The following is a 15,722-nucleotide window of genomic DNA, read 5'->3' as shown; positions in this document are numbered from 1 at the left end:
ACCAGTGGCGAATTTGCCAATCTTGGTGTTCTCTGGCAAATGCTGCACGGTGTTGGGCTGTAAGCACAACCCCCGCCTGTGGACGTCGGGCCCTCATACTACCCTCATGGAGTCTGTTTCTGACCGTTTGAGCAGACACATGCACATTTGTGGCCTGCTGGAGGTAATTTTGCAGGGCTCTGGCAGTGCTCCTCATGCTCCTCCTTGCACAAAGGCGGAGGTAGCGGTCCTGCTGCTGGGTTGTTGCCCTCCTACGGCCTCCTCCACGTCTCCTGATGTACTGGCCTGTCTCCTGGTAGCGCCTCCATGCTCTGGACACTATGCTGACAGACACAGCAAACCTTCTTGCCACAGCTCGCATTGATGTGCCATCCTGGATGAGCTGCACTACCTGAGCCACTTGTGTGGGTTGTAGACTCCGTCTCATGCTACCACTAGAGTGAAAGCACTGCCAGCATTCAAAAGTGACCAAAACATCAGCCAGGAAGCATAGGAACTGAGAATTGGTCTGTGGTCACCACCTGCAGAACCACTCCTTTATTGAGGATGTCTTGCTAATTGCCTATAATTTCCACCTGTTGTCTATTCCATTTGCACAACAGCATGTGAAATGTATTGTCAATCAGTGTTGCTTCCTAAGTGGACAGTTTGATTTCACAGAAGTGTGATTGACTTGGAGTTACATTGTGTTGTTTAAGTGTTCCCTTTATTTTTTTGAGCAGTGCATATATGGCTCTGATCCGGAGCATGTTATTGCAGTGGTGGAAAAAGTACCCAAATTGTCATACTTGAGTAAAAGTAAACATACCTTAATACAAAATGACGTGAGTAAAAGTAAATGAATTGCTCAAATATACTTAAATATCAAAAGTGAAAGTATAAATGATTTCATATTCCTTAAAATAAGCAAACCAGATGGCAAAATGTATTTTTTTTAATAGTCAGGTCACACTGCTAAATAGTAAAGTAAAGTACAGATACCCCCAAAAACAACTTCATTAGTACTTTAAAGTATTTTTTACTTAAGTAATTTACACAACTGTGTTATTGTAAAGCTAAGACTAAGATCTGTCTGTAACTAGTCTGGGCTACTTTGACTAGTCACTATTCACTAGCTCATGAAGATATCTGCACTTCCCCCATATTAAACTAACACCGTAGCATCATCAGAGAGAATGTTTTTTGAGAGACAGCTGTTGGATTCTTAGAAATGCTCCTTATGTGGGATCGAAATACTTATTTGATTTAACCCTTATTTTGACAGGGAGTCATGCTGAGACCAGGGTTTATTTTACAGATGAGCCGTGTAATTACAAAAATACACTGCGAAAAGCAAAAAAAGATTAAAGTTACAAAGGAAAGACCAGGTGGAGAGGATTAGGTTCTCTGGTACTGATCCTGCATAAACTCTAATAAAATGTATGACTGACATTAGAGGGAGACTAAAACAACTGTCCTGTTTGTGGTATTGCGTAACACAGAGACAGACTGAGACAGTTAAACAAACCTAGGTAACAGCAAGAGTAGAAATACAATGCACAGGTTATCTCCGTGTGGGACAGAGAGGGTGTGTGCTTGTGTTTGTGTGTGTTATGAGAGGCCATAGGTGGAGCATTGTGAGAGTAAGTGTTAGGGTCAGGCAAGGATTACATGTGAATTTAATCTGATGTTCAGGATTACAGTCCAGCAATCAAACACTGACTAACCACATAATTCAGCTGCTGCATTAAACTCACAAAAACACACACTTCCCAGTATTAGCATAGTCAGAAGCGAGAAACCAAGTACTGGTCTATCCCTGGTAGTGTCACTGGTGGTGAACCAGGGTTAATGGGTTCAAAAGCAGTACGAGGTGTGTGATGTTTAGCATGTGTGAAAGCATGCATGCGGTTGTGTGTGTGTGTGTGTGTTGTGCCTGTGTCGTGTAGATGTGTCAGGCTGTGCAGGGCAAGGCAGTCTTGGCGTTCCTCACTAATCTTAATGGCATTATCCCAGCATGTGTCTGAACAACAGAGGAAATACTCTGCAGTCCTGAAATACCAATAAAAAACCCTTGGTCGGTTCCACAGTGTAATTGGAGGCTGGAGGAGAACAGTCAGGACAATTAAATTCGCCCCTCCCTCTCCCCCCTTCATCTCTCCTCCCTCCTCCCGCCTTTTACTGCATCTGCAGGCTCTATTCAATTAAACCCAGTCTAACATCCTAATGGTTTTGTGTACCTTAAAGACCAAAGGTTTGCTGCATACACGCTGCAAAGATATACTTCATATATGGACTGCAAACAGACTGGGCATATTTGGTAGAGTTGTCAGCTAATGTGAATTCAACGTGAAGTCAACAAAACAAATTCACAATGATATTGGATTTAGGTTAAAAGTTGGGTGGGAAAATGACGCAATTGCCTAACGTTGATGACTTTTTGCAAATGTTTTGTTGAAATGAAGTGGAACAACGTGGATTCTACCACTTATTGGCCAGTGGGTAGTAACATCTAACTCAAGTAAAGAGTAAGCATGTAGACAGCCAACAGCCAACTACATTTACATTTAAGTCATTTAGCAGACGCTCTTATCCAGAGCGACTTACAAATTGGTGCATTCACCTTATGACATCCAGTGGAACAGTAGTGCATCTAAATCTTTTAAGGGGGGGTGAGAAGGATTACTTTATCCTATCCTAGGTATTCCTGAAAGAGGTGGGGTTTCAGGTGTCTCCGGAAGGTGGTGATTGACTCCGCTGTCCTGGCGTCGTGAGGGAGTTTATTCCACCATTGGGGGGCCAGAGCAGCGAACAGTTTTGACTGGGCTGAGCGGGAAATGTGGGGTGGCTATGAGAAGGCATTAATTTTGTTTTCATTGCTATGATAGTGTGTGTACGTGCATCATTCAGGATGGCACCACAGTCACTGTCTGCAGTGGAATCCTCTCCTAAGTCCAAATACAGTCAAACACCCCTGAGAGAGACTTTACTACACAACAACAAGCTGACGTCACCTAGCCCTGTCTCCGCCTGGCCCTGCCCGTCCTAGAGGGGTAGAGAGAGATGCCCAACACACTCCACTGCATCTACAGCCTATAGAAACCACAGAGATGGAGAAATATGTGGTGCATTTATTTAGAAAAGCGTGTACAGATGTGATGTTCTGTTATAATCTCCACCCGGCACAGCCAGAAGAGGACTGGCCACCCCACATAGCCTGGTTCCTCTCTAGGTTTCTTCCTAGGTTTTGGCCTTTCTAGGGAGTTTTTCCTAGCCACCGTGCTTCTACACCTGCATTGCTTGCTGTTTGGGGTTTTAGGCTGGGTTTCTGTACAGCACTTTGAGATATCAGCTGATGTACGAAGGGCTATATAAATAAATTTGATTTGAGTACAGTAGTATGTCAGAGTTGGAGAATAGAGTGGATAGGGGAGCCTGTCTGAACGTTATAGTTGATCTCACTGGAGTTACAGGAGTCAGGGTACACAGAGGAGGGAGCTGGGGAGGGACAGGAGGAGGGGGGGTCCTGGTGGTGCAGGACTCTGGTCAGCAGGGTTGACCCCCCTTTACCCCCCACCTCTCTGACTCTCTCTTCACGCCCCTGTCCCTCCCCTGGTAGCAGTGAGCTCAGCGCCCCCACAGAGAGAACGTTCAACTCTGACCCCTCCTGTCTAGGCACTCTGGGAGGCAGGGGGGGCGGGCACTCCTCAGGGAGAGGGGAGTGTCTGTCTGAGGGCTCTCTCTGGTTCCCCTGTTCCACATCCTCACAATCACGGTTCTCCCGGCGCCAATCCCTTGTTTTCTTCTGTTTATGTTTCCCCTGCTCCTCAGGGTTCTCAAGGTTCTCACGCTCTCGGTTCTCGCGGTCCCGGTTCTCATACAACAGGGTTCCAGCACAGATGAAGATGAACAGGCCGATGCCCATGACGACAGGGCCGAGCAGTTTCATTCGCTCGCTGTGGGAGCTGCCTCGCCCACCCACAGGGTTAGGGGTGGAGCTAGCGTACCCGGCCACGGCCACAAACATTCCCACCATCACCACGACAACGCCCGCTAGTAGCCACGCCCCAGGAGGGGAGCGGAGGCGGAGTCTGACTTCGAGCTCATCCTTCTGTGGGCAGGGCCATGTGGTTTGTGGGCAGGTTGTTTTAGGTGAGTGGGAGGAGTCTTGGGTGCAGACGGCATTGACCGCTTCGGTGGACCCCTCTGCTGTCATCCTCTACCACAGACTGGATAGACAGAGGACAAGTACAGGAGAGAGAGAGAGAGAGAGGATGAGGACAGGAGAGAGAGAGGATGAGGACAGGAGAGAGAGGACGCAGACAGGAGAAAGAGGGAAGATGAGGACAGGAGAAAGAGGGAGGATGAGGACAGGAGAGAGAGGGAAGACGCGGACAGGAGAGAGGGGGAGGACGCGGACAGGAGAAAGAGGGAGGGAGGGAGGGGAGGACGAGCACAGGAGAAAGAGGGAGAGAGGATGAGGACAGGAAAAAGAGGGAGAAAGGACGAGGACAGGAGAGAGAGAGGGTGAGGACAGGAGAAAGAGGGAGGATGAGGACAGGAGAGAGGATGAGGACAGAAGAAAGTGGACAGAAGAGAGGACAAGGACAAGAGAGAGAGAAAGAGGACAGGAGAAAGAGGGAGGGAGGATGAGGACAGGAGAAAGAGGGAGGATGAGGACAGCAGAGAAGACGAGGACAAGAGAGAGAGGATGAGGACAAGAGAAAGAGGACAGAAGAGAAGACGAGGATAGGAGAAAGAGGGAGGATGAGGACAGGAGAAAAAGAGGACAAAAGAGAGTGGGGACGAGGACAGGAGCGAGAGAGAGAGAACTGGGACAGGAGAGAGAGGGGACGAGGACAGGAGAGAGAAGATGAGGACAGGAGAGAGAAGATGAGGACAGGAGAGAGAGGGGACGAGGACAGGAGAGAGAAGACGAGGACAGGAGAGAGAGGGGACGAGGACAGGAGAGAGAGGGGACGAGGACAGGAGAGAGAAGATGAGGACAGGAGAGAGAGGGAGGGCGAGGACAGGAGAGAGGGAGGGCGAGGACAGGAGAGAGGGAGGGCGAGGACAGGAGAGAGGGAGGGCGAGGACAGGAGAGAGAGGGAGGGCGGGGACAGGAGAGGGAGGGAGGGCGGGGACAGGAGAGAGAGGGAGGGCGGGGACAGGAGAGAGAGGGAGGGCGAGGACAGGAGAGAGGTAAGGGGGAAGAGCAAGGGGTTAAATCAGAGGAAGAGAAAAAAGACAGGGGGAAAAGGGTGGGGTGGAGTGAGAGGGATTGTTGAGAGTTGACTTTGTAAACAACAGGAAATAACAGAGGTGATAAGAACCCCAGGAGTTAATGAGATGCAGTATGCGAGTCTCTCGCGCCCTCTTCTAAACTCCACGCTAGATTACCCTGTACACAAGCCCGTTCACTGTAGCCGTCACATTTAAACTCGAACTAAATATTCCACAATAGCCTATGTAAATAATAAAACAAAGCACTGTCAAGACTGACATATAAATGGCGTCCAATTCTGAACTAAATTGATAATATATGGTCCCAGTGGTAACTCTCAATTGACCAAGTCCCAGATGTAGCTTCTATTAGATTTCACATAAAGTCATTTCGTCTGATTTGGGGCTTTCCTTGAACATAACATTCAATCATTCCGTCACTTAAACAAGGAACATGAATGCAAAAAACGAGACCTTTAGTAAAGATTACAAGTTCAGAAATTGTAGATTTTACATAATATTATATAAATGATGACATTAACACCAGTCAAAAACGTTAATCGAAGGGTTGAACTTGTGCAACATTGTAGCAGACCCTCGACAACTTTTCTCGAGAGAGCGGAGTTGCGTTGTCCGATTCCGGATGCAATGTAACGGTAATCTTTTAATTTATGGTTATCTGTCGCTAAAGCCTTTTTGACATTGGACGATGTCTGAATAATGTTTTAAAAAGTAAGTCAACACTATTGACAAAATACAAACTAAAATTAACAAGTAACACTTGCTTTTCATGTGCTGCGCTCTGATTTTTGAGAACGTTCCGATAATGGTTACTTGCCTCGATTTGGCTGTTGCTCGGTTGTGGACATTTCCCCGTCGCTCCTGCTGCTGACATATCTGGAACTATTTTCTCAACATGATGCCCATTATTTATTTTGTCCCTACATTCATATGGTCAGCGTTGACTCTTCAGCTCCCTCTTTAAAATGTTTTCCCGGAGTTTCACCCCTCAACCAGGCTGCTTAACATCTGTCCAGCCTTGGTTTAAAGCGGCGAGTAGGCTACTACGGCGCATGCGAGATCTTGGTCCTCATAAATTCCCGATGAGTAAATATGCCTAAATGTTTCAGTTGCCTTTTGACTTGACTCTATACTATGCGCACACTTTTCTTTTTGGAATAGTTTGATGTTTCAGAAGCAGTAAGCCAGAGCATTACGCTCTGTGAGTGTTTTTTTGGTTTTAATATCCCAACTAGGGTCATTTTGCTGGACCCCACAAGGAAAATTCTACTTTAAGTTTAGGGTTTACAGTTAGAATTAGGGATTAGGTCTAGGGGGTTACGGTTAGGGAAAATAGATTTTTGAATGGGAATCAATTGCTTGGTCCCCACAAGGATAGTTAAACCAGACTGTGTGTGTGTTAGCAAGATAAGCTGTGTCTGGTTGTGAGGGGTCGTGGGATTCGTTGGCTGGTTTGGGTCAGTCCCCAGGGATCCTAGCAGTTATTATTAGTTAGAACAGCAGCATACTGGGGGGATGAAGGGAAGAGAAGAGGGATTGATAAATAGATTGGTGTGGGCCGGGATGAAGAAAAGCTTATGACATAACCAGGTGTATCCGTGGACAGGACAGGTGTGGTGTCAGTTCCTGTGAATCTGAGACATGATACAGACACACCACTGACACAAGGTAATGATGACCACAGATCAGTGTGGTTAACAGATCAGAAGAGTGGATAACCAAGCCCTCAGGCAGTATGCACATTAGAAGAATATACAACCCCAGAGACTGCATTTCATTTATTCCATTCCACTTACACACTCCAGCAAACGCAAGCCATCATGCACCTACACCACTCACACCATCTCACAAGTCAACAGCACTTATCAATGCCCCTTAAATTAAAATACAGAAATCCCGGTTTTGAATATAAACTATATTGTTGATAAACACATTTAAGCTCATTGCAACACACTTCCAAGGTATCGCACGGAGGATCGGCGAAAAAAATAGTTTACAAAATTTCACTAAAGCTTTAAAAGATGAATTCCTCAGTTCAATAAAAACAAAATACATTTTTAATTTCTTGGAAAAGATTGGTATTGATTTGCATAAGCTTCCAAATAACCACTTCCTATAGGGATGCAGGGTGTCACCACCCCAGAGCTATAATACACTATTTACACGGTGTACACAAAGATCAATGAAACAGGAAACAATATTCATTCGGAACAAATTGATGAATTTTGTCTTTCTTTCTTTACGTTCCAATTTCATTAGTGTTTTACCATTAGCTCTAAAGCAGGTACATAGAAACACATCTCTCTTCAGTTGAATTAGTCCTAAAGTCCAGCTTTCCTTAAAGTTCCAATGCTATAACATTCACCCTTTTAAATAAACATCTGACTGACTGACTGACTGCGCACACACACACACGCACACACACACACACATCCTCTCCCTCCATCCAAGCCTTGAGACGTGCCAACCTCTTCCTGCCCTGGACATGTAGAGGAATGTATCCATCTGACAGAGAGGTAAACTACATGGTGAGTTTCTTTCAAAACAATAAATAAGAACTCAACAAGTATTCCAGTAAAAACATGTTTGGACTAATCTGGTTCCATCTGCTCAGGGCTCAGCACCATTTCCTCAAACATTATTCTTTTTAAAATGATAATATTAAAGGTGGACGCAGCGATATGACGTAGATGCTGAAAGTAAACAGCATTGTGGATCAATTCCCACAACAACTACTAGCGTTAAAGCGCGAGGCTTAACTTCTCCGCTGTTTTGATTCCCGGTAGCCAGGCCAGGGAACAGTGTGAAGCGAACCCATCCACATCTGAGGGGAGGACGGCTCATAGTAATGTCTGAAATGGAGTGAATGCAATGCTATCAAACACATGGAAACCAATACCATTCCATTGATTCCGTTCCAGCCGTTACCATGAGCCCGTCTTCCCCAGTTAAAAAGCCACCAGCCTCCTGTTCCGCAGACACCGTGTGTGAGGTCCTGCATCTCACTCATCTCAATATCTGGGGAGCTGCTCGTGGCAACGTCATTTCACTGAGTCTACTTTCAAATTGAATTCAATATCAATACTTTAAAGATGAATGAACTTTAAAGGTGCCCACTGCTCATTTCTTACTCAGAGAAACATTTAGGTTAATGGGGCAATCTGCAGTTGCTACATACCTTTTTGATTCTCGAAGAATATCTTATAAATGCCTCATGAGCTTAGTTCAACTGTCGTACCCCATCAGAACCCCAAAACACCAAATATAAGCTTGTTCATCTTCAATGTTGGTAAACAAAGTAAATGTAAACAAACACTGTATAGCCTCAAAACATGGTTCAAACTATCATTTTGATGATGCATACATTGTATGCATAGTTCTGTCTATGAATTTGAGAGAGGTAACATTTCTCCAGCCCCATCCATCCCTCAGCTTTTGGCCAAACCAGGGGTTACAGCGTTGTTATTGTTTCAACTCATAATTGCCCCTTTAAATTATAATTGTTGCTATGTTATAGTATAAAACACTTTCTTGGGTTGACTGTGATGTCTGTCTGACATGTAAGATCTCAATTGCATAATCCTCGCGTCCTCTCTCCTCTGGCTCTCTCATCCAATGGGTTTTAAGAAGGAGACGAGGAGAGGACACGAGGAGTATGCAATTAAGATCTTCCAACAGACACCACAGGTACATCCTCTCTGAATCCTCTCTACTCCTTTACAGACACCCAGGTACATCCTCTCTACTCCTCTACACTGACACCAGGTACATCCTCTCTACTCCTCTACACTGACACCAGGTACATCCTCTCTACTCCTTTACAGACACCCAGGTACATCCTCTCTACTCCTCTACACTGACACCAGGTACATCCTCTCTACTCCTTTACAGACACCCAGGTACATCCTCTCTACTCCTCTACACTGACACCAGGTACATCCTCTCTACTCCTCTACACTGACACCAGGTACATCCTCTCTACTCCTCTACACTGACACCAGGTACATCCTCTCTACTCCTTTACACTGACACCAAGTACATCCTCTCTACTCCTCTACACTGACACCAGGTACATCCTCTCTGTATCCTCTCTACTCCTCTACACTGACACCAAGTACATCCTCTCTACCCTCTACACTGACACCAGGTACATCCTCTACTCCTCTACACTGACACCAGGTACATCCTCTCTACTCCTCTACACTGACACCAGGTACATCCTCTCTACTCCTCTACACTGATGTGAAAGAACAGGATAGCTGAAAGCAGATTCCTGGTGGCCGTCCATTACGTTGCTCTGACCTATCCTACGGGCTCAGATCAGTGCAGATGAAGACCAAAGAGAATAAGGTGAGGAGGCAAAGAAAGGAGATTAAACTTCTTTAGACTTTTCAGATACAGCGGTCGGGTGTGGGAGGAAATGAAGCGTCAGGGGGCGTCTCACTCCTCATCAGCATTCTTCAGCATGAGTATGGCGTTGTATATCTTGAGGGCAGGGCCTAGTTTGATTGACAGGATCTTGACTATGTCTGCTTGGGTGAGAAGCAGGAAGGCCTCTCCATCCATTTGCTGGAGCGATACACAGAGACACAAAATAAGCTCCAACACAGAACGTGTGCGTGAGTGTTTGAATGTTAATGGCAGAATTTAACTTGACTTGGTTGCATTGTCAGAGGATACACCAACCAGGAGCAGCAGATGAGAGGCGTGTGTGTGACTATTACGATTCACAAAGTTGGGTTTTTAAATGGTAGCTCTTACCTCTGTCCTGAAGGTGGCAGCATGCTCTTTGCAGCCCGGGAGCCCTTTGACAAAACTGGCCACCTGACCCACAGGGAAACCAACATTAAGACACACACACACGATTAAAATGCAATAGGATACATAAAGCTATTGTATTGGGTGTATGTGTAATGTATGTGTTTTGCACAATATGTCAGTTTGTACAGTATGCGTAGAGCGCCTGTACATGTTTGTATTGCCTATGTGTTTATGTGTGCGTGTCTGACCTCGTCGGCGGTCCAGGTTGCAACTCTCTTAGCTGTGAGGCCCAGGACCTCAGGGAGCAGCTGGCAGTGTTTGTCCCAGCACAGAGCCACCCTGTGAGGGGGAGAGGAGGAGCCACCCGGGGAGAACACTGACTCATGGAGCGCCTGCTGGAGAGACAGGGAGTCTGGGGGAGAGGGAGGAGAAATTAGCTGTAAATATCTTCAATAGACATGCACAGACAATATATAATCCACACAGCGTTACACTCATTCTCTATTTCTGAGAGCAGAACCTCTACCTTTCCCATCTCCACTCTCCTGCTTGACGACGTGCAGCTTCAGATACTTTGGGACTGGAGCAGACCTGTTGAAAGACAACATACGGCGCCTTCAGAAAGTATTCACACCCCACAAATCTTTACACATTTTGTTGTATTACAGGCTGAATTTAAAATGAATTAATTAGAGCTGTGTTTTGTCACTGGCCGACACACAAGTCCCCATAATGTCAAAGTGGAATTATGTTTTTATTTTATTTTGAATTACTAATTAAAAATGAAAAGCTGAAATGTCTCGAGTCAATAAGTTCAGGAGTAAAAATGTGCTTAACAAGTCACATAATAAGTTGTATGGACTCACTCTGAGGGCAATAATAGTGTTTAACATCTCTGTACCCCACAAATACAATTATCTGTAAGGTCCCTCAGTCGAGCAGTGAATTTCAAACACAGATTCAACCACAAATCCAGGGAGGTTTTCCAATGCCTCCCAAAGAAGGTCACCTATGGGTAGATGGGTAAAAATACATTTTAAAAATAGACATTGAATATCCCTTTGGGCATGGTGAAGTTATTAATTACACTTTGGATGGTGTATCAATACACCCAGTCACTACAAAGATACAGCCGTTCTTCCTAACTCAGTTGCCAGAGAGGAAGGAAACTGCTCAAGGATTTCACCATTAGGCAATGGTGACTTTAAAACAGTTACAGAGTTTAATGGCTGTGGTAGAAGGATGGATCAACAACACTGTAGTTACTCCACAATACTAACCATACTGAGAGTAAAGGAAGGAAGCCTTTACAGAATATAAAATATTCCAAAACATCCATTCTGTTTGCAACAAGGCACTAAAGTAGTACTGCAAAAAAATGTGACAAAGCAATTAACTTTATGTCCTGAATACAACATGTTATGTTTGGGGGCAAATCCAATACAACATATTACGGAGTACCACTCTCCACATTCCAAGCATAGTGGTGGCTGCGTCATGTTATGGGTATGCTTTTAATCATTAAGGACTGGGGAGTTTTTCAGGTTAAAATTTAAACCTAATGGAGATAAGCACAGGCAAAATCCTAGAGGAAAACCCGGTTCAGTCTGCTTTCCACCAGACACTGGGAGATGAATTCACCTTTCAGCAGGACAATAACCTAAAACAACAAAGCCAAATCTACACTGAAGTTGCTTACCAAGAAGACAGTGAAATTTCCTGAGGCCGAGTTCCAGATTTTACTTAAATCTACTTGAAAATCTATGGCAAGACCTGAAAATGGTTGTCTAGCAATGATCAGCAACCAATTTGACAGAGTTTGAAGAATTTTGCAAAGAATAATGGGCAAGTGTGGAAGGTATGGAAAGCTCTTAGAGACTTACCCAGAAAGACTCACAGCTGTAATCGCTGCCAAAGGTGCTTCTACAAAGTATTGACTCGGTGTGAATACTTATGTAAATGAGACATTTCTGTATTAATTGCCCAAAAATTTGCTAACATTTCTAGAATCATGTTTTCACTTTGTCATTAGATGTGCAGATGGGTGAGAAAAAAAATCAATTTAATCCATTTTCAATTCAGGCTGTAACACAATCAAATGTGGAATAAGTCAAGGGGTGTGAATACTTTAGAAAAAAAATCTATTTAATCCATTTTGAATTCAGGCTGTAACACAATAAAATGTGGAATAAGTCAAGGGGTGTGAATACTTTGTGAAGGCATTGTACTCTCTTAGTAAACCAACAACAAACACTCTGCTCCATCATGCATTCTAGAGTTTGGTAGGAGAGAGTGGAGTCTGTGTGCTACCTCTTGGCCTTGGCTCCGTCGTTGATGGGCTCAGTGGAGCCCCCTGGTGGCTCACTCTGACTGCTGCACCTGGATTGTTCGCCCTCGTCAACCGTCGGCCCCTAGTTACACTACCATAGAAACAACTGTTACCATGGAAACAAGTCCACAACTCCAGACTTTATTTGCAGTCAGATAACAAACAAAATCATGGAAGCTCTTCCAAACCCCTTCTGTTACATGTTCCACACATACCTGTTCTGAGGGTGTCGTCTGCAGGCTCGGGCTGCTCCGGTGTGGTGGGGCTGTTTGTCTGGGTGTGTACAGGAGGGTCTGGGCGTCGCCCACGGTGATGAGGCCCACTCAGGGTCATAGGTCGTTCTCCACTTAGACGGTCTGGTACCTGGCCCTCCCTGTTCAGGTTCATCTCCGAGTCTGGACAGCTCACCCCCTACACACAAGTTCAGAACAGGAACACACATCACCTTGCTCACAGATTACAGCACACAGATCACAAGTCATTGTATGACGTGTTTTGATTAAAACTTTTTGACAGTTAGTGTGTGTTTTCTACTGACGTGTAGTGGGTTCCGTGACGGGGTCCTCGGATGTGACCTACCCCATTGCATCCTGGGGTAGGACAGCCCTGCCCTGGGAGGACCAGCATATCAGTGGAGCCTGAAACACACCGCAGAGTTAATACTACACACATACACACATAAACAGATTGGGAAATATTTGTGGGTTTCAGCAAAGTTATAACCATGTCAATATTTTGGAAGTGTGTGCGTCTCACCATTGGAGGGGTGTTGTAGGGGATGACTAGTCTTCTGACACCAGCCCACAGGGTGCAGGTCTGGGCAGTCAGCATCCACCCAGTAGTCTCCTCACCCAGCCATCGAAATGGATCTGAGAAAGACAGAGAGTTACACACACACACTACTCCACAATAATCATTCTGCACTCTCACACAGCATACCCTCAGTCGGTGGTCCTCCACCTCTGCGATGGTTGCTATGCGGATGAGCATGGGATTCCTCTTATCGACAGCTTCCAGCTTCATTCCAGCCTGGAACCCATGGCACGGACGCTACAGGACACATTCAAGAGTTAACATCAGGTGATGCAGATGGATTAATATACATGTTTTGTAACGGGTGTAGCTGACATAAATAAACACTGTCAGTGGACCCAGAACAGAGCCCTGGGAACTCCATGTGAAATTCCCCAGGCCTCCCAATCAACACCAACAATGTAATTTGCATCGTCATATGTTTTGAGTGTTAACTCTATGTGTGTGCGAGAATGTGAGTGTCTTACCAGTTTGAAGGCACGTGCAGGGGCTGCCTGTGTGCCAGTCTCTCCATGTATTTATCCCAGGAAAAACTCTCGGGTGCTTATATTCTGAGAGGAGAAACCACAACACACCCTATACAATGTTTCATGGTGTATCCAAATAAAGCGATGAAAAATGTTTGTGTGTCTCACCAGCAGGGGTGGTGAGGGTCAGCTCAGCCTCCTCACAGTAGCCTACAGGGTGGATGTAGGGACTGCTGGCATCACACCAGTAGTCATAGGTGTCGTCCCAGTTGTCAAAGTGTATGAGGAGTCTGTTGTCAACAGCAGCCGCGATGGACGCTACGCAGATCAGATATGGGTTCTTCTTATCCACCGCCTCTAGCTTCATACCCGCACTTTGGAAGCCTGACGGAGTCACTGACTATACACACATGCACCCACATAGTTCATATACAAACTTGGTTGAATGGACCGAAGGTCACCAACTAATTCACAACACAAACACACTGATTAATGGATCCACACAGGCTGTCAGGTAGGCTCACTGTGTTGAGGCTCTTGAAGAGGTGTTTGGGGGCCAGTTGACCTCTGCAGTTCTTCACATACATGTTCCAGTTGAACTCCCCATCCTTACAACCTACACACAAAAAAGGTTGAAGGTTATAGTTTTGTCTATCTACACACACAACATTGTACAGTCGGTAGAATATGCATGTGTGTCGGGTGTGTGTGTATGTGTGTCTGGTGTGTTTGTATCCGTGTCTGGAGTGTGTGTGTATGTGTGTGTGTGGGTGTGTGTGTGTGCATGTGTGTGTATGTGTATGCGTGTCGGGTGTGTTTGTATCTGTGTCTGGGGTGTGTGTGTGTCTGTGTGTGTGTGTATGTGTACCTTTAGGCAGTAGCAGCTTGTGTCCCATCTTCTCACACCAGCCCGCCCCGGCTTCACATCCCAGGTGTCAGCATTTACCCAGAAGTCATAGCACTCTGGATACCCGTCGAAATGAAGCCTTACCCTATAACCCTGGATCTGAGACAGACAGAGAGAGAAAGAGACAGAGAGGAAGGAACGCAAAGAAATGAGGGAAAGCGAAGGGTTAGTTGTTCGAAAGCAGACATTCCTCCTATATCTTATTGGTCTGACCTGTTAGACACGTACCTCAGCAACACTGAGCACACAGAACAGAGAGGGTGACAGGGGTCCAGTCCTTCTAACTTCATCCCCACTTTGAAGGCATTCCTGCTCTGAGGGAACGACTGGTGCTGCGAGGCACACACACATAACACTCTTTCACATGTCTGTACAGCTGTGTGTGTGTCAGAGAGAGTATGATAAAGTGTGCGTGCCTCACCTCCTTGAACAGTTTAAGGGGGCAGCTATAGCCTTCTCCTCCTCCATGTAGGGAGGGCCAGCTCCAGGATCGCTTCTTATTGGGTGGGGCTGTCACTGGGGTGGGACAACAAAACAGTCACATCAGCCAATCAGTGACATGAAAACCAGCAGGATTGCAGCACTGACCCTTGGTCTACCTAATTGGACAAACTTTCCAACCCGTGTCATTCCCAACAAATCCATCCCTCCATCTATCCATCCTCTCAAATCCATCCTCTCATCTATCCATCCTCTACCTCCACTCAGTGTAATAATAGGACATACCTAGCTTGGCCAGCTTAGCAGCTCTCCTCCCTTTGACAGCCTTGGACTTGTCCTGTAGAGAGAGACAGTCACTCATCGGCAGGTGAGCTGCCACACACACATCACAATGCTTTTCAGGACCAGCGTTGGCCACATCTTCTATCATCACCCTCTTCCTCCTCCTGGTTGTCTTCCCTCTTCATCACCAGAGTCCATGTAGATCTTCCTCTTCTTCCTCACTCGTTTCCCAGTCCCCCTCCCCCTCTCTCTCCTCCGCTCTCCGGGTGATGACCTAAACACACACGGAACAGAGGTCATTCTAGGAACTATGCTCATGTGATGACTGTGTTGGGTCTTAACTGTTACTACTATCAATATGCTTTCTAAAATACAGTACAGTAAGAACAGCTAACATGTTTACCTGCCACTGGAGGGCTGGACACAAATGGAGCTGCAGTATTTGCCCTGGAGGAAACTTTCCAGTGGACCGAGCCCCCACACGACCTACAGCTAGCCA

At 45.8% G+C, this 15,722-nt stretch overlaps 1 protein-coding gene and 1 pseudogene across 1 annotated transcript; both read right to left on the bottom strand.

Annotated features, from left to right (window-relative positions):
* Positions 1–2,651: 2,651 nt before the first annotated feature.
* LOC135563632 (uncharacterized) lies at positions 2,652–4,992 on the bottom strand. Its single transcript, XM_065006654.1, has one exon. The coding sequence runs from the start codon at positions 4,193–4,195 to the stop codon at positions 3,383–3,385; it is 813 nt and encodes a 270-aa protein (XP_064862726.1). The 5' UTR covers positions 4,196–4,992; the 3' UTR covers positions 2,652–3,382.
* Positions 4,993–6,986: 1,994 nt separating this feature from the next.
* On the bottom strand, positions 6,987–14,844 carry LOC135563604 (lethal(3)malignant brain tumor-like protein 3; annotated as a pseudogene).
* Between the last annotated feature and the right edge of the window lie 878 nt (positions 14,845–15,722).

Source organism: Oncorhynchus nerka, linkage group LG3 (genome assembly GCF_034236695.1).
Source record: "Oncorhynchus nerka isolate Pitt River linkage group LG3, Oner_Uvic_2.0, whole genome shotgun sequence".
NCBI classification, from domain to species: domain Eukaryota; kingdom Metazoa; phylum Chordata; class Actinopteri; order Salmoniformes; family Salmonidae; genus Oncorhynchus; species Oncorhynchus nerka.
This window is presented reverse-complemented; position numbering and strand designations above follow the sequence as displayed.

Bases quoted from the DNA above. Each gene is read 5' to 3' on its own strand.
- LOC135563632 (XM_065006654.1), bottom strand. From the start codon at position 4,195: ATGACAGCAGAGGGGTCCACCGAAGCGGTCAATGCCGTCTGCACCCAA.